Raw genomic sequence first — 21000 nt, 5'->3', positions numbered from 1 at the left:
CCGCCTTCACCCCCCTCCTCCTCCTCCTCCTCCTCCCGCGCGGGGGGTGGGGAGGACGCGCGCGCCGCCATGTTGGACGCGGGCAGCGCTGAGGGCGGAAGGGACCCGGCCGCCGCCCGGGAAGAGACGTGGCCGCGGCGCAGCCATGGCGGCCGCGAAGCCCGGCGCCACCAACCTGCTCTTCTCCTCGTCCGCCGCCGAGTTCAGCTTCGCCGTGCCCTTCATCCCGGTCAGCCAGGCGCCCGCCGCGCCGCCCGCTCTCCTCGCCGGGGGTACGGCCAGCGGGGCGAGCCGGGGGGGAGAGGCGCCGTTCCGCTTTCTGCGCCTTTATTTGCTTTCTGTTTTATTTCCTTTATTATTTTTTGCTCCTCTGGTTGTCTTTCCCCAATGCTTCCTGCAGCCGCCACATCTCTCGCCGGCCTGTCCCTAGTGCGGGAGTTTTCTCTGTGATACCTTTTTTCCCCCCTGTCTGAAAATGTGCAGCTATCTCCAATTTCCTCGTTAACCTTGGCTTGGGAATTAGTGTCATTTCCTTACGTTGCCTCAGCGTGTGCCGGACACATGTATGTGCCTTTTAAAATGTTGTACTCACATAATCTGTGATACAGGATCATGTTTTTTGGAAATTTGTCAAGTGTGGCTTAGAAACACTTTATTTTCACTGCTTAAGAGGATATTTACTGGACTATCTTTATTTTTTTTTTTCAGGATGGGGTGGGGTATAAACCCTAAACCTAAATATTAGGTGTTTAGGCAGCTAATAGGCGTATCTCTTCCATTTATGCAACCCTTATGGTCCTTGTTGCAGCTATACAGTGTTTTTCACTAAATAAAGCAGTCATTGAGCAGTTCTGCAGAGAGGGCTTTCACGAGATAGGGACGCTGTGCCTTTGAAGACCTGCCCATGAGATTTCAGTAAGAAACATTTATGGGTGAATATGTATTTTCCATCTTGCCTAAACCGGTCAGATGAAGATTCATAGTTTTTCTGTGGGAATCAGTTAAAGCCAAAGGTGGAAATCTGTCACTTGTGATTGTCAGAGGATGGCCTGTGAGTGCGAAGGTGATGTCTGTGAGGGATGCAGCGGGTTGTTAAATAGTCACTCCTGAAGAAACAAGACTTTTTCATGTAGAGAGGAAACCTGCTGTTTTATGTCAGTGGTACAATCATGGGATTTTTTTTTCCGTTTGTATTGAAGTATTTTCTTTTTGACCAGTCTGTGCTAATGTTCGTGTGCAGCTCTTGCAAAGTCAGATTCCCCAGAAAGCTATGTATTTTGTTATAAAGCACCCTTGTTCTCTCTCTAAATAGACAGGTTTATTTTGGGAGAGCTCTAGTCAGCTCAGTTTTTCAAGGGAACATACTGTTAGGCTCAATCTCCCCTAATTAGTCAAAACTAAAGAGTGTTTTGTGCAAACATTCGTTTATTTTATTATATTGTAAAAGTAAAGACCTTAGTATAAATAGCTATTCTTTTTCTGTTGGAAAAATAATTCATGGGCCTGACTTCATGCTAGTCCTTGCTTATATGTGGAATTCTGTGTTCTCCACAAGGCTGTTTGCATGCATAGGTTTTTTTCACTGCTGAAAGTGGTGTAAAACACACCAAGCATTATCTGCGTTTGCAAATTGGGACTGTCGCAAAAGGTTATTAAATAACAGCAGATGGGTTAATAGTCCATCTCGGTGATATCAGCTGTTTGTTTTCCATTTAGCGAATTGAACAGAAGCTTCCTGGATGGAGTTCTCTGTGGATTCTCCTTATGCTCCCTCGACGTTCCCCCTTACAGCAGTTTTGGCTGCAGATAGAAGCAGTCGCTGTTGGCTGCTCGTAGCTGCAGAGCTGTTTGATGTCTCTTTGGGTGGTGACTGACTAGATGCTCGGGTCATCCTAGGCTGAATTAAGTTTACTGTGAGACCTATGATAATGTTAAACCGCTTGGTTTTCCCTTGTTACTAGATCATTGCGAAGTGGAAAACTGATTTAGCAGTCTCTGTTATCTGTGTTATTATGTAGTTCCCCTTTTGATGCCAAAGGACAGGCGTGTGGCATTAAACCTTCTGAGCTCTCTCTTGGGATTGTTGGAATTATGTATCTTGCTCTGCACCAGAGAGTTGCAGGTGCTTTCGTGCCAGTCTAGAATAAAATATTTAGACAGAATTGAAATAAACTGTGCTTGTGGAACTGTATGGATTGAGATTTTGCCACCTTGAAAGTCAAGGAGGAAATCCTGAGAGGGCCCTTGTGAATGGGGAGCTGAGAATGGGCTGTCTGACCAGTAGATGTGGCCTATTTAGGGATCTTCTTAAACTCTTAGGAATTCGATCTTGGAAACCTAAAATTTAGGAGGCATGAAATGCTTTAGAGGTCATTTTAATAGTGAAAGGGCATTTCACTGTTAAACTGTGGATCTTTTTACATCTGGTAGGTGTAAGAGGGAGCCCAAAGGGCGTTTTGGTACCTGGAGGCCGGGTGCCCTGCCAGGCAGGCACGGGAAGGCCCTACCTGAGCCATGTGCTGCTGAGCCCGTGCTTGTGCCGAGGCAGCAGTTGGTGACGCTGCGCTGTGAAATGAGGTCACCGAGTTAAAATCCCGCTTCATTTGGAGGCTCAGCTCCAACAATGGTGTTTTAGTGATCCCCTCAGTACTGTGCTCCCATAAATAATTCCAGAAGCCTGGCCCTCGGAGAGGATCGGAGCTGACTCGAGGAAAGGAGTGGGATTCTGGCTAAGCACTGGGAGGAAGGGAGGAGCAGAATCCTGTTTTCAGCAGGAAATATTGTTGGATTGGCTGTGCCAATTTGCAGAGCCTCCTCCAAGATGACCTTCCGCTCACGGTGCAGGACTTGATTGCTTTTTTCCTTTGGATATGTTGTTCTTGCAGTTTCATAAGGGAGCAAATGTATAGAAAAGGAATTCAAATGCACGCAGTGGGTGGTGTGATAGGCTCGTATGTTATGTTTTTCACCTTGCAGTGAAAATACCTCTTATTTCCAGTTCTCAATTTTTGTCACCTTGTCTATGTATGCTGAGCTTCACAGTTTAAAGGTTTATGAAGACTTGTTATCTTTTGTGGTACTTGATGGCACATTTAATTTTTAAGGATGTGATTTGTAAGCTTTAATACTTGGGGTTTTATGAGGTCTGACATAATGTCACAGAACATCTTCGACTAAATGGGACTTTAACTTCCCGCTCTTCCCCGCAGACGATTCTGCAGAGGTCGGTGAAGAGGACAGCTTCTTGGGCCAGACCTCCGCCAGCCCGAACCCTCCGCAGACCTTCAGCTACTTCTCCCAAGTGCCCAGCAGCGGGGACCCGTTCGGAAGCATCGGGCAGCCTCCCCTGGCCGCAGCCGCAGCGCCCGCGGGCGCCCCGGCCTTCCCGCGGCCTCCCCCGTCGCTGCCGCTCGCGGCGGCGCCTCACGATGGGCCGGGCGCCTTCCCTCCCGCCCAGCCGCCCTCGGGAGCCGCCGCGCCGCAGAGCTGCCCCCCGCCTGCCGCTGCCTCTGCGCCGCCGCACGGGCCGGCCCCGCAGGGCTACAACCCCTATCGCCACACGACGCTGAGCAGCAGGGCCAACCCCTACCTGACGCCCCCGCAGCTGCAGCAGGGCCCCCCGCCGGCCCTGCCGCCCCTCCAGGCGCAGCCGGCAGCGCCGGGGCCCCTGGCACAGGTACACCAGCCTCTCCCCACTTGGTGCTGCTGGAATAAAGTGAATCCAGACGTTTTCCTCATTGAATCACCTCTATACGTATATTCCTGTGTTTCCTACATTTGTTTTTCTAATTGCTTTCCCGTGTTTTATCTTTTACAAAACGAAAATCTCAGTCCATTTCTGATGGCTAGAGCTTTTTGCTGGAAATAGCCTGGAGCTGTTGCTGTAGCAAAGCATCCTGATTTTTGAAGTGAACACATCCTAAGGCCAATGATCCGCCTGCTTCAGTGGCAAAGTCAGGTTGAGAAGCTGCTCTTTGAGCTTGTTGACCTTTTTTGCCCATTTGCTCATTTCTCAACTGTGCCTCTGCCTTGTTTATGTCTCTGTTGTGAATCAAGTCACTCACATGATATAGGGTGAAAATTTATTTTCAAACTGGCTTTTGTGGTCAGCGCTCGATTAAATTATGGTCCAGGTCACCTAAATCACCAGCAAACTATTTGAAACACACAAGTTGAGAATTTTATATGATATCAATGTGCTGTAAATCTCCTCTTCTTACCTTCACAATAACATTATAAAAATATTTTTAAGAGTGGGTTGTACAGATAAGTTAACCTGTTGACTTATCCTTATAAACAACACAAAAACTCATTTATTTTGCCTAAAATTCCGCCTGTTCTTAATGAATGTTAGATTTCTTATTTTGTGCAATATGCTACTTTTTAAAAATGAAACAAAACCATTTTTATTTCAGGTATCTCTTACAGTTTAGTTCCAGTATCACTTTCAGTTTTGTTCCTGTAGTTCAGTTTAGTTGAACAGTCTGCATGGTCAGCTCTATGTAGAATATGATTCCTTTCAAAATTAATTGATTTCCTTGAATTGCTGGGGCTAAGGTCAGGCTTAAAGACTGCTTGTCTTGGACTGTTCCAGAAAGGTCACTTTTACTGAGGGGAGCATTGTTAAAATCAGCTATCTTTATGCAAAATAGAATTATGTATCACTGAATAAATAGAAGAATATGTTTTTGTTAAATTTAGCAGCTGTAAGAAATATGCTCAGCCTGGCCTTTAGATTGGCTGTATAAAACCAGTAGATTTTCTATTAAGTAAGGAAGCTGCTGTCCAGACTTAGCAGTTTATGTGGTAATGAAATTCAGATCCCTTTCTTAATTTGAAAAGGTGTGATTGTCTAGCAACATAGCAAAGTGACCAACTTGTCTATAATATTATCAGACTAAAAAACTAATGTTCTTATAAAAATGTTGAGAGTATTATCTGTAACAGAGAATAAATCAGTTCTGTGAAGAGACTGAGACGCTGTGATCATCTATATTTTCAGTTTCCACCATCTCAAGCTCCCAGGCCCGCAGGCCCAGTGGTCCAGGCGCCTCCTGTTTTGCTGCAGAACCAATATGAGCCTGTTCAACCTCACTGGTTCTACTGTAAGGAGGTGGAAGACAAGCAGATCTGGCTCCCATTCAGCCTTTTGGATTCTGCAAAGCTCGAAGAAGTCTATAACTCTGGTAAGTTATGAAAATTGTAACCATATTTTGTTCAGAGGTAAAACAGAACAAATGAGAAAAAAATAGAATTTTGTCACTTTTGTGTGAGAAAGGTTCATAGGAGTAACGTGTGAATACGTATCGTAAAAACATGCGTTTTTGCCAGTTCTTCATTTAGTGTCTGTGGCTTGATGCTATTATGGTTAAGATATACATCACTCACAGGTGATGGAGTTAGTAACTATGTCTAAAGAAAATGTTTGAAAGTAACAACTTTGAGTAATTTGCACATTATTTAACTTCACGGTTGAAGTTTACTTCCAGCTCTCGCTTGCAAATGTACACCACCTTTCATATCAAAATGCTAGTTCTACAAGGAGAGATAAGAACCAGGTTTTACACAGAATTTTACATATTATTCCATAGTGTCAATCTGTCCTAATGGTTAAATGCTGATGACAGAAGTGAGTGGGCAGGGTTTGAGAGGTGGCAGGGGGAAGATCCTCACGTGCTGGTGTTGAGAGTGAGTGTGTCTTTTGTGTTGTAGTCCAGCCTGACCCCGAGAGCGTCGTTCTGAGCACCGACGGGGGCCGCTACGACGTGTTCCTGTACGACAGGACGAGGAAAGCTGTTTACTGGGAGGAGGAGCCCTCGGAAGTGAGACGATGCATGTGGTTCTATAAGGGAGACAAGGACAGCCGGTTTGTTCCTTACACCGAGGATTTTAGTGATAAGCTAGAGGTTAGTGTTGCTTTTATGTAAACTTCACGAAAAACTTGATAGTTCCTAATATTTGTGTCCTAAAATACTTTGTTTCATGAGGTCCTTTTCAGAATGTGCCTTCTGGTACATAATAAGGCAAATGCTGGGAAGTGGAGTGGCTAGAGGCCACGTGGTTTGCACATAGGTGCTGTGTAGCTGGACCTACATTGATTTTTAGGTCACTCATGACACTTTCATGTAAATAAAATCATGTCATTTATAACCTCTGCTTTTTTTTTTTTTTTGGCCTCATGCATTGCCTATAGTCGTGTGCAAAGTCATACTCATTTTGTGCTTGTTTACTGTTTCAGGCAGAATATAAAAGGGCTGTAACTACAAATCAATGGCATCGACGACTTGAATTCCCAAATGGGGAGATGTTTGTTATGCATAATCCCAAGGTAATAGTTCTTGGTGCTTGGTTTGCACAGAATGGAGTGCAAGTGAATGATCAGATGGATGGAAGCATGAATTAAACGAAGTGCTAGCCTTGCTCGGAATTTACTTATGGATTGTTTTGGATATGTCTGCATTAGAAGAGCTGATAAAACTCATAAGAATGACAGAGGGGAAAAAATTTCAAGAGATGATAAAGCTTATACATAGAGTTCCTGTTTGCTTCAATGTGCTATACTGTGATTTAAAACCCATACTTTCTAACACCTAAGACGACAGTAAAAATACTTACTAAGCATCACTGGCAGCAAATGAGAGGCAATTTGAATTAGTTTAACCTTAGATGGTCTGCACCCAAGTGGAAGGTAATTTACAGTAAGAGCTTTCATGTGGAGAAGAGCCTTAATCTTAACTGCAAGGTAATTTGATTGTATATCTGAGCCATGAGAAGTCTTCCACTGTAACCATTTTTAGGACTCAAGAAAGTGGAATAACTTCTAAAGTTTTTCTTTTATTGTAAATGTTCTCTTGGCAGCTTGTTGTTGTTAAAAGATGGACTATAGCCTTAGTGACTGGTTCTGTTAACTGTTGCTTTGAGAGATGCAGTAATTAAAAAACAAAACTGAAAGAACAACTTCCCTCTCCCCGCTGAAGTGCCACTGTATCTCCTACTTTAACCAGTCATGGGTTAAGAAGTTTCATCCAGTAAAAACTTAGAGAAAACCATTAGGCCACTTGAACTGTTATAAATATGAATTCAGACTATAATGAGTCAGTAAATCTTATTAAGCAGCAATGTTTCTCAGCAATGTTTGCATGTTGCAAATGTTTCTCACAAAATTGTAGCCTTCTAGAGAAGAGTGGGATTGGAGGTCCAAAAGAAAAGGAGTTTAAATATTGCTCATTCAGAGTCAAAATTGTTAATCAGGATTGCACATCACAGACCACCTTCTGCAGCTAGTGGTTTTACTGTTTTATTCTAGTGAGAATTATCTGTGTTATTTCTGAGTCTGTTTTTAATGAAGGTGTCGCTGCCACAGGAGACAGATCTACGTTTTTCTAAGACTTTTATTTATTTATTGTGTATATACTAACAGAAGAAAACATTTGCGCTCAAATGCAAGATAAAGCAATGAAGATGATGTGTTGAACCATGCAATATTTTCACACTAGCTGTAAAGTTCATGTGTTTCTGCTGTATTTACAGTTTGACAATGTCTTTTTTTTTTCCAGGTCATCGTTCAGTTCCAGCCCTCTGCCTCGCCAGATGAGTGGGGCACCAGTCAGGATGGTCAGGCAAGACCCAGGCTGGTAAAACGTGGAATCGATGACCACGATGAAATTCCTGATGGTGGGTAGTGCCTGCGAGGCTGCAGGCTGAACAGCCTGTACAATCCTGTACAAGAATTGGGCAGCAGTGGCTGGGGCCACTGGTTTTGTTTCTGTTCTGATTTTTTAATTCAAAGAAATCTTTTGGGCTAAGTTATATCCTGAATGATGTTATGTAAAAGACTTTTTGAGGCAGTATGTATTACTATATCTTCATTACTCACATTAGTGCCTCGCACTAAACTTTCTGTAAACTAAACTGCAGCACTGAAATACCTATTAGTGCTCAAGACTTTTTCTTTTCTTTTTTAATAGGAGAAATGCCCCAAATCGACCATTTAGTATTTATGGTTCACGGCATAGGTCCGGTGTGTGATCTGAGATTCAGAAGCATTGTTGAATGTGGTAAGTTTTTGCTGGTTTAATGGATAGTTTTATTCTTACCTGCTTAAAAGTGGGTTTCTCGGTATTCAGGGAAGCTTTTTGTAAATAATATGGCGACCTCTTTTATATTAAGCAAGTCAGTCTCTGGTAGGATATTCCTCCCTCTCCCCCTCTTTTTTTTTTTTCCTTTAAAAACTGAATCTGTTCTGTCAGATTTGTAGTTTTAGCTGTTGTTATTCCTTCTTTAACTTTAGTTTTGCATAGAAATTTTATTTTTTTGGTAATGCACTCCAGTACAATTGCGTGAATTAAACATTAAATAGGTTTCTAACTGGAGACCTTAGACCACAGATTGTAGAAGACCATGTTTATTCGTAGAATACAATTGTTTTTGTTTTGAGATAAAGAGAATTTTACTAGGAAGTCGACTTTTTTTTCCATTCATTTTCTTGTAGTTAAATGAGTAATGCATACCAAGATTTTCTACTTTGAATTCTCTTCCATTTGTAATTTGACTGAATATTTGTAATTGAGCATCTTATTTGAATACTGTTTTGGTCAGATTTTCATTACTCTGCTTTTTATTTTATTTTATTTATTTTTTACAGTCGATGACTTTAGGACTGTTTCTCTGAAGTTGCTGCAGACTCACTTTAAGAAATCTTTAGAGGATCAAAAAGTGAGCAGGGTGGAATTCCTGCCTGTTCACTGGCATAGTTCTCTGCATGGTGATGCCACAGGTGTAGACAGGTGAGTAGAGGCTGCATCTTACTAGCTTTTCAGAAATGAATAAAAGAGGAACAAATGCATATACTTTAGGCTAGATAAATATATGATTGGATTACAAGAAAAAAATCACTAGTATTTCTTGTGCAGGTCTTGAAGTTGAGGAGTATGGAGAAAGCTAGAAAGTCACGTGGTCTGATTTCTTTATGTTGGTGGCGTGGAGTAGCAGGATATATGTGTATAGGTCTATATACAGGCACACATACACACATGTGAACAAAGACTTTTTCTGATACTACTTTTTCATGAAAGAAAGTAGCTGATGCAATTGCTCATAAGGTGTCTTTTTTTTTTCTTAAACAAAGCCATGTATGCTTAGCTGAAAGAGTTATAACATCTAAAAATATATTTCTAACTCACCTTTTGTCAATTTCCTTCCTGTTGTTTGTCTCTGCTACTTGTTTTCCCAGCAGCAAGGTGACAACATGCGCTGCTCATGTCTGAGGCTGATGTGCACTCTGATGCCTGAGACCTTCCAGGCCATTCTAGCTCAGTTAGACCATCCTGCTTTTCTAGACTCTTTCATTTTTTTATTCTCACTTGACACCTGTGTTATGAGGAAGGATCCTTATCCTCTCAATCAAACCATTTATTTTATTGTGTGCAAAGGGCACGCATGCAGTATTTAGAACATGTTTACTTCTGAAACACCAGGAGTGGAACTGCCAAGTACTTTACCCTCATTTCTTTAAAGTCGTTCCTGCTTCTGACGATTCTGTATTCCTAGGAACATTAAGAAAATCACTTTGCCGAGCATCGGCCGCCTGCGCCACTTCACCAACGAGACCCTCCTCGACATCCTCTTCTACAACAGCCCCACCTACTGCCAGACCATCGTGGACAAAGTGGGCCTGGAGATGAACCGCCTGCACGCGCTCTTCCTGAGCCGCAACCCCGACTTCAAGGGGGGAGTCTCTGTGGCTGGGCACAGCTTAGGTAATTTGCTAAGAAACGGGCATCGCTTTAAAAAAAAACAAAACAAAACACAACATTCCTGCATTAAAGAAAACGTTGCTTTCCTTTAGCGTAGGGGTAAGGTTAGCGGATAAGCCACAGCTGTCTTGCAGTGTATTAATGACTAAAAGTCAAACAGTTCTCAGCAGATAAGTTTATAAAGCTTAATGAAGATGTTAGAGCTTCTCAGGTCCGTGTGTTTCTCTCCTCCCTATCGCCCAGTTCCTTCATGAAGACTTAACATCTAATTTGTGTTTAAAAACTGGCATAGAATCATTATGGTTGGAAAAGACCTTCGAGATCATCAAGTCCAACCGTAAACCCATCACCACCATATCATATGAAAAAACCTGCAGTCAATTATTGCCTTCTTGTCTAGCAATACTATAAATTTCTTAACATTTTCGGAGATAATTCTGCTAAATTAATTATTTTGGTAAATGTCATCTTTTTAAGTGGGTATTGTCTAACGTGTCTAAGAAAGCCCCTTAGGAAAAATTTTTTTGGAACATATGGAACATATTCTAAGTATTATCACGGGATTACGATTTAGGGACAGCAAAATTAGAAATATTTCCCAAAACAATTTAAATTTATTTTTGCAGGATCCTTGATTCTATTTGACATCCTCTCTAACCAGAAGGACTTGGCATCCTCAGTAAACACCGGACCTTTCTCCGGTATCAACGGGACTGTAAAGGATGTAGCTGTTCCTGATAAGCAGGTATCTACAGGCAGATTGACGTGTGTTTCAGAATTGTCAGAATTTATTAGAAGAAATGCTGTTATGTGTCTGATAGTACGTTTAAAATCATATTGGAAAAGTGCAGTTTTGTAAATAGTATGTCCTGAGGATTGGCAGTGTTTACCTCTATATCCAAAATAAAGCGGTTCTGGAATTTGATCATGGGCCGTGGCTATGACTTGCCGCAGTGCAGACAAGTAACTCGATCTTAACAGTGTCTGAACTGAAAGGAGGAGGCATAAGAAGGAAATAATCTTTGTTCAGGCTGGAAAGTGACATCTTTGATTAAAAGAAAATATTTTTGAATGATGTTATAAAGCTCAAGGGTCATATTGTCTCTCTCAATTAAAAATACTTTTTGCAGGTCTATTATTAGCATAACTTGGTATCCTCCATCATTAAAATGTACATAAATTCAACTTAAATACTAATGATGTTTTTAAGATAAAATAATTTACCTGTTGCTTATGGGCTTTTCACTGCCCAACAATGTGATTCTGTTGCTGTGCTGCCTTGTTAAGGTGACAGAAGACACCAGTTCTTTGGGCTCCTCCATTGCAACTTCTGGTGATGACCTCTGTGAGCCTGAAGTGGATGATGATGTTCCTACATTGCAGAAGACTCTGGAAATGCTTAGTTTGTCAGAGTATATCAGCACGTTTGAAAAGGAGCGAATTGATATGGAGTGCCTGGTATATTAACTTTTAATTGCCTTTTGGGGGTAGCTCATGTGAAGAGGTTTGGGTGGTTTTTTTTTTTTTTTTTTTGCTTTAGACTTTAGCATATCGTGAAAACAGTTGCAAAAGCTAAACAATGTCTGATATCAGTGACGAAATGTTATGAGACTTTATCTTCTGAACTATGTTGTTCTTGCTTATAATGCATTTTTTTGTAATTTCTGTTGGATTATAAAATACTTTCCTAAGTTGTAGCTCATTCTGAATAGGCAGTGATGATATATGTTACTAGACATGTTACAAAGTGTATTTTAAATCATTTTTTTAAGCTGATGTGTACAGTTGATGACCTGAAGGAAATGGGGATACCTCTTGGACCAAGAAAGAAAATAGCTAATTTTGTAAAAGACAGAGCAGCCAAGCAGGTAAATATATTTCTGGGGAATGGATTAAGAATTTATTAAGCAAATATATGATCTACTGTCTTCTGTGAAGTAACCTCTAATATTTTTTTTTTCTTGGTTTGAAAACTTGTCTTGATAGGAACAAAAGAAAGCAGCAGCAGAAAAGAAAGCAGTGCAGGTTGCTATGCTCCAAACTCAGGAAGCTGCCCAGAAAGCAAAAGAGGCCGTTGCTGCTGTCTCCCCTTCGGAGTCTGGTCAGCTGCACTCCAAGAGGAAACTTCCAGTTGGTGCCTCTGTTTCTTCTGTGAACATTGACTATGAGTATTTTGAAGTTGGGACTGGCCAGGTAAGACTGCATAAACTTAAATGAATCATTTGGATTGTATTTGTTTGTTTTAATTTTTTCATTTTCATTTCCTTCTGGAAATCTTCAATCTGGAGATCTTCAAAACCTGCTTGGATGCAGTCCTGTGCCATGTGCTCTAGGTGGCCCTGCGTGTGCAGGGGCGTTGGACCAGATGACCTCTAGAGGTCCCTTCCAACCTTCAGCATTCTATGATTCTATGACTTGGTTCTTCTCTTGATCGTTGTGCCAAGGTTATGTTTGTGTGGAACTTTGCCCTTTGACAGCAGGGAGGGCTGGGAAGGTGGGTTAGATGACTGAAAAGCAAAACTTAATGCAGCCAAGGATGTCACAGCAAGTCTTTCTCAACAGTGAGCAAGCTGTAAACAGACTGTGTTCTGAAATCCCAGCTTTGTGAGTGTTACTCAATGGCTTTTTGGCATTTAATGTGGTGGCCTCAAACGACCCATTTATGCTGTTATGTTTAAATTTTGCCTCAACTCAAAAATCTTATCAAATTATCAAATCAAAAATTCTAAGGCCAATTGTTAAACACATTTATTTTTTACTTATCTTTTCCTGTAATTTGAGAAAACTTCAAGAAAACCATCTTAATTCCTTATTTATAGAGGGGATGCAGTGCAGCTAGAATCTGCAGCAATAGGCATCTGTGAACTTGTGGTTGATTTAACACACACATGTACATTTTCTTTCCTAGCTAATCATTCTGTTAACTACCTGACAGTTGTAAGGGATGATTTATCTGATCTCTCTGTGTCTGGCAGGTTTCTGTGGTTTACAGCGCATTAGACTTCGAACCAGATATTTTCTTTGCTCTGGGTTCTCCTATTGGTGTATTCCTCACGGTGCGAGGAATAGAGAAGATTGATGAAAACTACAGGCTTCCTACCTGCAAGGGATTCTTCAATATCTATCATCCAGTGAGTGAGAGAGACTTTTCAGATTTGTTTTTTAGCTAATGCAGATGGCAGAAATGCAGAATATTAAATCTTTTATCTCGGAGCCTCAACCTTCTTTTCCTGTCCATACTTTTCTGAAATACTAACACTTAACTCTAACTCTCCTTAAAAAAGATACTGAAGTGTATGATTATTCCAGGTACTATTGAATCTTTCTGCAGCGGAAGTATGGCAGGCTATAGATTACTTGCCCAGAATGACGGGTTGGCTTGCTGATATTTACTCTGTTCACTTCCAGAGCTTAAATGATATTTTCATTAATTAAAAGTCATTTTTGTAGATTTTTGTAAGGTAGTTTTACTTGAGCCATGAGCAAGACTACTCTGGGGTTCCTACTAGACTGGGAAGTTTAGAGAACGTTATAGATTTTGTAAATACAATACATTTTTTTCTGCCTTGTCTTGCTTACTATTTACAGTGATGTGTTGGGAGAAACCATCAGAATTTGAGAAGATTTTACAGCTTTTTCATTTTTTCCTTTGTGTCTTAGAATTAATGATCCTATATAATCTTAAAGCTAAACTAAATGGTAGTGAATTGAGTTTCTGTGAACTGGAGGAGAGTGACTGATCTTCATTAGTAGTCATAAATGGAGATTTTTTGCTAAGAAGCAATGATTGACATTTAGTTATCTAAAAATATTCTCTTTTGTTGTTCCTTAACAGCTTGACCCAGTAGCTTACAGGTTAGAACCGATGATCGTTGAAGACTTGGATTTAAAACCAGTTCTTATTCCACATCATAAAGGCAGAAAAAGACTTCATCTGGGTAAAAAGATTCATACGTGAATTTCATTCCTAATCATTCTCCTGACATTCTGTAATACTCCAATGCATCAAGAGACTAATGCATGCTCATGTTCCTGGATGTCTAGTTGGATATGTTCTCACAGGGGCTAAATTTGAGGGATTTGTCCTGGCACCTTAAGTTCATTCATAATTGCATTCAGAAATAATAATCAGATATGTAAGGCCTCCAGGTTTTAGTAGTCCTGTTTGGAAATTGCTGTAAATCACTCATCCTGTTCATCTTGAAAGACGAACTAAACTTATTGGATTCTTTTACCTTGGTCTGATGACCGCTGTGATGAGTTTGGGCAGTGTCTGCCCTGTGTTGTTAGGCTGAGAAAAGAACAGTTTCATGGCCACGGGTGGGCAAGGATGGGCTTCTGTTGTGCACGTGCATACATCGTAGCAAGATGACAGATTCTGAAATGTCACCTTCTTAAGGAGCATCAGTTTTGCAATTCACTTGACACAAATTGCTATAGTTCAGAGCCCTCTGAAATTCTGTCTTCAGGCAATTGGAATGAAATTCTGCCATCTGTGCTTTAGAAGGGTAGATTAGAATGAGTCTCTTGTCCTAAATAAGACAAAGTACTTTCTTTAGAAAGCTTTTTGTTAGAACTTGCATCGTAAGTGTCCTAGTAAACCAAAAATTGTGGTTGCTCTTGGATAAAAAAACGGCTTCTCTGTGATGTGAGTGGATGTTCCTGCATTTGGTCACTGCACAGGACTGAGCTCTGATTTTTAGAGCCACATGAAGAGCTCTCCTTCACTCAGAGGTTCCCACCTGTGTTGGATGGCAGCTCTGTTACGTGGAAAGCAGTTATTGAAATGCAGCAGAATTGCAGGCCAGAGTTACCTGGGAAAACTGTCCCGAGCTGCTGGGAGTGCTGCAGAAATTCACTGCTGCTGCAGGAGTCACAGGCAGCAGTTTAGCATCTTCTCCTGTGCAGTAGCTTGGGATGGTCTCATGGTCCTTCAGTGCAAGCTGTTGAGCATGGCTGGGTGGTGGTGTGAGGGACTGGCTGGCCGAGACACCTCTCGGGTGGTTCCTTCTGGGCTTGGCTGCTGTCACCCTGTTCCCTGTGTCTGTAGGTATTAACCCATCATCGACCCATCCAGTGCAAAATTGTTCCATGTTCACTGCATTCCAGCTAATATTTTAAATGACATAGAGATGCAAGAAGTGCATGTCCATGATATAGCAGATCTGTTTCTTATAACTGAGATGCTTGTAGAACAGTGTTTAATTGTTCATGTTTTAGTTTAATATTTTAAATCTTTCTATAATGATTATCTTTTTAGAGTTGAAAGACTCTCTCTCTCGTATGGGATCTGATCTGAAACATGGTTTCATCAGCTCTTTGAAGAGTGCATGGCAGACCCTTAATGAATTTGCACGTGCTCATACTTCTTCAGCTCAGCTGCAAGCAGAACTGGAGAAAGTAGCTCACCAAATAAAAGAGGAAGAAGAAAAGCAAGTAGTGGAAGGTATGTAGGCACATTGATGGCTTTCTAATCTATTGGCCTCAGATTAGAGGAATCCTGAGCCTCCTAGGGATTGTCCAGTTTTGGTGATCATGACCCTGTTAAGCCTATGTGTTTTCAGAGTATTCATGTTAAATGTAAGATCTGTGGTAGCATTTCTGTGTCTTTTTATGGAAGTACATTGGTGCTTGGTGCTTAGTAATGTGAGCTGTGCTTATAAAGGAAAAAAGAAAAAAATATTTTCTTGTTTAAACTGAGACTTGTGATGGGTTCCATGCAAGTGGGGTATAAAAGTGAACTATTCCAAGTTATCTCCTTGAGGAATGACTGGATTTATTTGTGTATAGGCACAAGTTTGCTTTTTTACTTACTGAGATACTACTTTGTGAGCTGTTCTTCAAACTCTGTTTAAATGTTATGACAGAAACAATCCTACTGTTCCGGTAACCTTTCTGATTCAGGCAGTGATGTGCTTTTTGGCTGAGACTACTATTACTGTCTTATTGCAGTCACTTGGAAATTACAGTGTAGAAGATAAGTGGTATTTCTCGATAGTCAAGGAGTCTGTACTTGACAATACTTTAAATCTTAAACTTTTTATTTTTTAGCTGAAAAGATCACTGAAAATCCAGAGCCTCCAAAAGATGAAGACTTGTTAGTGAAGGTTGGAAATCTAAATGGAGGACGTCGTATTGACTATGTTTTACAAGAAAAACCTATAGAAAGCTTCAATGAATATCTCTTTGCTTTACAGAGTCATTTGTGCTACTGGTAAGAGAAATATTTGCGACTTCTGTTTTTCCCGTATAACTGTATATCTTGAAGTATAGGTCATTGACATGCCTGCCACACATTTTACTCTTGTTTTTTTTTTTGTGACTGATAATAACAGCTAATTTTCTGTCTTGAGAATTTTATAACAAAACCTCTGATTTAGGACACCCGAGTTTTCTTGGTCTTTTGAAGTCTTTGCTAAGTGCTAAAATACTGCCTTTTGGAAAAGGAGATTGTTGAGATCCTGTGAGATTGTGTGAGATCCTGTGCAACTTAACTCTGAAATGTCCTCTTATTTGAGAGGACATTGCCTTCCTGCCCAGGTGTGCTTTGAGGGTGAATCCATTATACTGTGGATCCCAGTTATTATGTAACTGGGTTTATATAACATATATAAAACATATATAACATAAATATATATAAAAACATGTATGATGTGTTGTCACTAGTATCTCCATGATAAAAATTTCTTCAAAACCTTGACTATGGAAACTCTTTAAGCCTACTCAGGAACCCTCAGTAAAATTCTGTTTATTCCTGAATTGCTAGGAATAGAAGTCAATAAGTCAATGGAATAGAAGTCAAAAAGTGCATCTGGTAGTTTCTCTGAAAATATATTATTCTACCTAAATCTGATGGAATGATTTTTTGCTTTCTGTAACATCATAATCATTTACCTACCCCAAACTGGAAGTTTTAACTTGCTAATTTAATTAATTCTTGTCCTTTTGAGGTTATCGGTTTTTAATATATAGCTGAACAGTTCAATTTCTGGCATAGTTTATTTTTTGCTGAAGATGTATTCTGATTGTGTTCTGCTAAGTTTGTGTTATTTTAGAAATTTTGCGTATGTGTCTCCTTTTTCTGGGCCTGCTCTAAAATGTCATTTTCAAGATGTCCCACATAGATGGCACTGTTGTGATACAGTCCTGTTCTGCAGTCGAGACACTGCAAGGTGTCCTACTGCTCCCTTAAAATTTGACACTCCAAACACACACTTTTAGCTACAGTCATTTTAAAACAAGGAGAATTTTGTGAGAGTTTTGAAAACTTTTTTTTCCCCTCAAATAAAATCTGTCCTAATCCTAGATTAGACTATGTGGTAAAACTTTGTTCTTTCTTCATATTAAAAAAAAAAAAAACAATCTGGATATTTAGAAGAGGGAAAAAAAAAAAGACCATAGTGGATCTTCCTTAAATTGATATTACTGTTTCTATAGAATGGTTGTGCTTATGCAGAATAAATTATAGAAGAAGCAGACCTGCAGCACACAATTGCCTCATCAGGATCTGGCTTTACTTTTTCTTAATTAAGTGCTCTATGCATTAAATAAGGAAGATTAACTTGGTTTATAAGAAGCACAGTAACTATTGATCTGCTGTATTTGCTATTTTGCACCGAGTTGCTCTTTTTGCTGTATCATATTTTGTGCGGTTTATTGCAGGCATAAAATTAAACGTGCATAAAAATACACAGAATTGGGAATGGCAGAGTGGAAGACATAGGAAGTCATGTTGTCAAATGCAATTTATGCAGAATAATGATAAACAAGCTTAGGGCTGGCCCTGGCTTTGAAATTTTCTTGTTGCTCTCGTAATAAAATAGACCCAAGTGGTTCATGGCACTGGTTAGTAGTGCTGGACAAAGGGCTCTTCACTATGGAAAACTGAAATGCTTCAGAAATAATATACATGATTTCTAAAAACAGGCATTTTTCCAGAGGCTAAAAATACTGAAAACACCCCCTGAAGGGTCTTTTGAAAGTTAATATCCCTGACTGTGTTAAGGCTCAGCAATTCCCTGGATGTCAGCAGGGGCAGGCAGCCCGGCCCCGTGGGGCAGTGCAGTTGTGCGGGTGCCGTGCAGGGATCTGCAGCATCTTCCCTCCAGGAGGAACGTTTTTCCACGAGGTGGCAGCCGATCATTGCCTGCTCCTCGCGCTCGCTGCCCAGGGCAGGAAGATGAGCTTGGCTTGTCGTTCAAGTGAGGAAGACAAACACATGATCCAAGAGCAGAGAGAATCTTCTTTTAGTGTGCGGAACGTTGCGCTCTGTGCGCTGTTATAACCTCTTCTGCCTCTTTTGGTCATTCCTAAGGTAAGAAGAGGGGAGCTCCCAAATGTGAGAGGGTTTGTTTTTATTTTTTGGAAAATACAAAATACTACTAATAAGAACAGTGAAGCAAGTGAAATAAAAAAGGCTTGAGGAGGAGATGGAATGCTTGAATACAAGAAGCCTGTGGCAGACAAACTGTGAGAGAAGATTGAAATCAAACAAATAACATCAACACAGTGTATGGAGAAGGGGATTGAGCTGCAATGTGTTGAGCACTAAGAACAGATGAAAGAATTGTGGCAGTAAAAGTAAAGCACAGGGTAGAGCTGACAGCAGAATTCACAAAGAATTGTGGTTTGAAGGAAGCTGGTAGAGGCAAGGTCAAACACCTGAAAGATAAGGATGAGGGTGATGAGACTTACAAGCTATTTAGGGAGTTGGGGTCATATCAAGCATGACTTACAAGAATTGGAATATGGGCTACATAACACCAAAATAACCTTTTAAAAATTATTTTTAGGGAATCTGAAGACACTGCCTTGCTGTTTCTCAAAGAAATATACAGGACTATGAATATCAACCCAGAACAGCCACAGCACTGATGTAGAGATACATAAATTTGTAAGTTTGTTCTAATGTAACTTATGTATTCTATCAAATTCACCTGAAAAGTGCTAGTGGTATTAGATATGATGAAATCTATTTACAGTGCAGACCAAGGAACACCAGGAGTCCTCCAGCATTGTAACAAACAGGTAGTGTATTGGCTGAGTCCTGGTGCACACGTATATGCCTGAGAGAAAAAGAAGCCCCTCTCCTAAGGAGCAATTCAGTCTTGAGCTGATCTTGATAAGCTATTGAATGAGGCCTTTATATGTGTCATTATTTTACCATGTTTATACGGGTTAAGAATTTAAACGGAACCAGTAGAACAAGGTTCTTCTACTGGTTCATGAGGTAACCTCAATCATTCTGTGCTTGTTATACCATTTATATTCCTCCCACATGTGCACTTTTTTTTGAGGGGTGGGAGGGAAAGAGGTCTCAGCATATTAAAGCTTTGATGTATGAATTAAAGCAGCTCTATTTGTACCCCTAAATGCTATAGGATAACCTGAACCATAAGTTAAAGACTCCAGTAATTAAAATGTTAAAGTGAGTGATGTCCTCTGAGCAGGAAAAATATGCTCCACTCTGTGGAACTGTAATAATCTTTTTTGTCCAGAAAAAGTAGAATTCAGATTTTTTAAAATTGATTAAAAGGTTTTACGATTTTTATCTGTTTTGATCTTTTTGTGTCATTTTGAAACAGTATTGGCATATTTTATTTTTGCAAGGATAGAAAACTTGATGGTTTTACATGTGTGCATGTTCTGTTTTCTCTCTGCACAGAAAAATCTGGTGGAGAAACAATTTGAAGAATCCCTATTACGTCCATAGCTACAGGTGATAAGAGTTGGACTTTCTCTCCCTGCCAGTCCGGAACTCGTCTGGATTCTGCCGCCTTGTGTCACTTCAAGCAAATTTAATTTCTGAAAAGATCAAAACCATCATTCAACAAACAGAATACAATACAAGATACAGTTTTGATCTTCAATCAGTTTAATTGTACAGTTGCCAAAGATAGTGATCACTGAAGAAGTATTTTTGGCATGGAAATGATTATTCTCTCCTTTAGCTATCCTATCTTAACTGGTTGTCAAACATGTTGTCTACAAAGGCAGCATGTCCTTTATTAAGAGGGACTTGTTGAGAAACAGCAATAATCTGCTTTCCTTGCAACACCTGTTGGCCCACCTTTTAAAAACAAAACATGAACTGTAGTTAGAACCAGCTTAAATACAAATTACATGAAGCTGTTTGTTTTTACTAAAAACTAGCAACCAGAATAATTTTCTTACTATTGTAAGTGTCGTATGGAGATTTTATAAAGACCTTTTAAATCCTCTGTTAAGAGTTTTTTTTGGGTGTTTGAAGTTTGTTGCGGTTAGTTCAGTGTTCAAATCTCCCGAAATGAAGAACAACTTGAAATGACACTTGGTGTGGTAATTAAGGTTATTGTTAGTGAATTTAGTGTGCAGCTGTAAGAACTGAAATACTTCCCCTGACCTTGCAGTTTAGTGTCTCAGTATATTTGATGTAAATAGGGGAATCTGCACTTGTGGGAGCCAGATGTAACAGTGCAGGTCCAGACCCATAATCCAGCCTTACTTTTCACTTACTGGAAAAGAGATGAGTTGGGTGGTATGGAATCCTTTTAATATGCCTCACTGAGGATTGAGCTTCTGTAGCTTTCTTCTGGCTTCAGCTTAGATGCAAATTGTGACTTCTCTTAATATTAATGATTTAATACTGACTGTTTGCTTCTGTTGTTGCAGTAGGTGCATTTTGAAATGCAGTGGATGTGGATTTCTTTCTTTTTTTAAGCTTAGGATATGTAAATATACATTTTTGTATATATTTTGGTTTTAAAATTAAAAATCCCTCACTTCAGGGAGTCTTTATAGCATTTTTTTTTTATTTGATCACAGAATAGAGTGGAAGATGCATCTAGAGGATACCTCATCCTTGTTCAAAGCAGGGTCAGCATGAATCATGTGGCTTGGCTCTTTGTTCAAGGATGGAGATCTATCACCTATCTGGGACTCATCCTAATATTTGACCACTACCATTGTGATTCTTTTTTTCCTAATATGTAATTGGAATTTCATGTTGGTTTGTCTATTGTCTCTTGTCCTTTCTCTGGGCATGTCCCAGGAGAGTCTGGCTCTGTCTCTTTTGTACCCACTGAGGACAGCAGTGAGATTCATGCTCGACCCCTCGGTTTCTCAGGACTGAACATTTCCCTTCTCATCTCCTGGTGTGCCACGTGCTGCAGCCCTCTGGTCATCTCCATGGTTTGGCCTCAGTTTGCCACTATTCTGCGAAGCAAGTCTGAGTCTGCAAAGGATGTTTTGGTATGAGAACAACCTA

The 21000-nt window shown here is 40.2% G+C and overlaps 1 protein-coding gene across 1 annotated transcript; it reads left to right on the top strand.

Annotated features, from left to right (window-relative positions):
- The first annotated feature begins 115 nt into the window (after positions 1-115).
- On the top strand, positions 116-18648 carry SEC23IP (SEC23 interacting protein). The gene is made up of 18 exons (XM_088520085.1): positions 116-262; positions 3191-3676; positions 5003-5186; positions 5713-5906; positions 6239-6328; positions 7557-7674; positions 7968-8057; positions 8645-8786; positions 9550-9758; positions 10382-10500; positions 11043-11213; positions 11528-11623; positions 11742-11948; positions 12731-12886; positions 13591-13693; positions 15016-15201; positions 15807-15969; positions 18548-18648. The coding sequence occupies exons 1-18, from the start codon at positions 146-148 to the stop codon at positions 18627-18629; spliced, it is 2913 nt and encodes a 970-aa protein (XP_088376211.1). The 5' UTR covers positions 116-145; the 3' UTR covers positions 18630-18648.
- Positions 18649-21000: the final 2352 nt, after the last annotated feature.

This window comes from Tinamus guttatus, unplaced genomic scaffold, assembly GCF_059628265.1.
Source record: "Tinamus guttatus ecotype Peru unplaced genomic scaffold, ASM5962826v1 Tinamus_guttatus_pri_ptg000079l, whole genome shotgun sequence".
Classification (NCBI taxonomy): domain Eukaryota; kingdom Metazoa; phylum Chordata; class Aves; order Tinamiformes; family Tinamidae; genus Tinamus; species Tinamus guttatus.
Note: the sequence above shows the minus strand (reverse complement) of the source record. Positions and strands in the feature narration are given on the sequence as shown.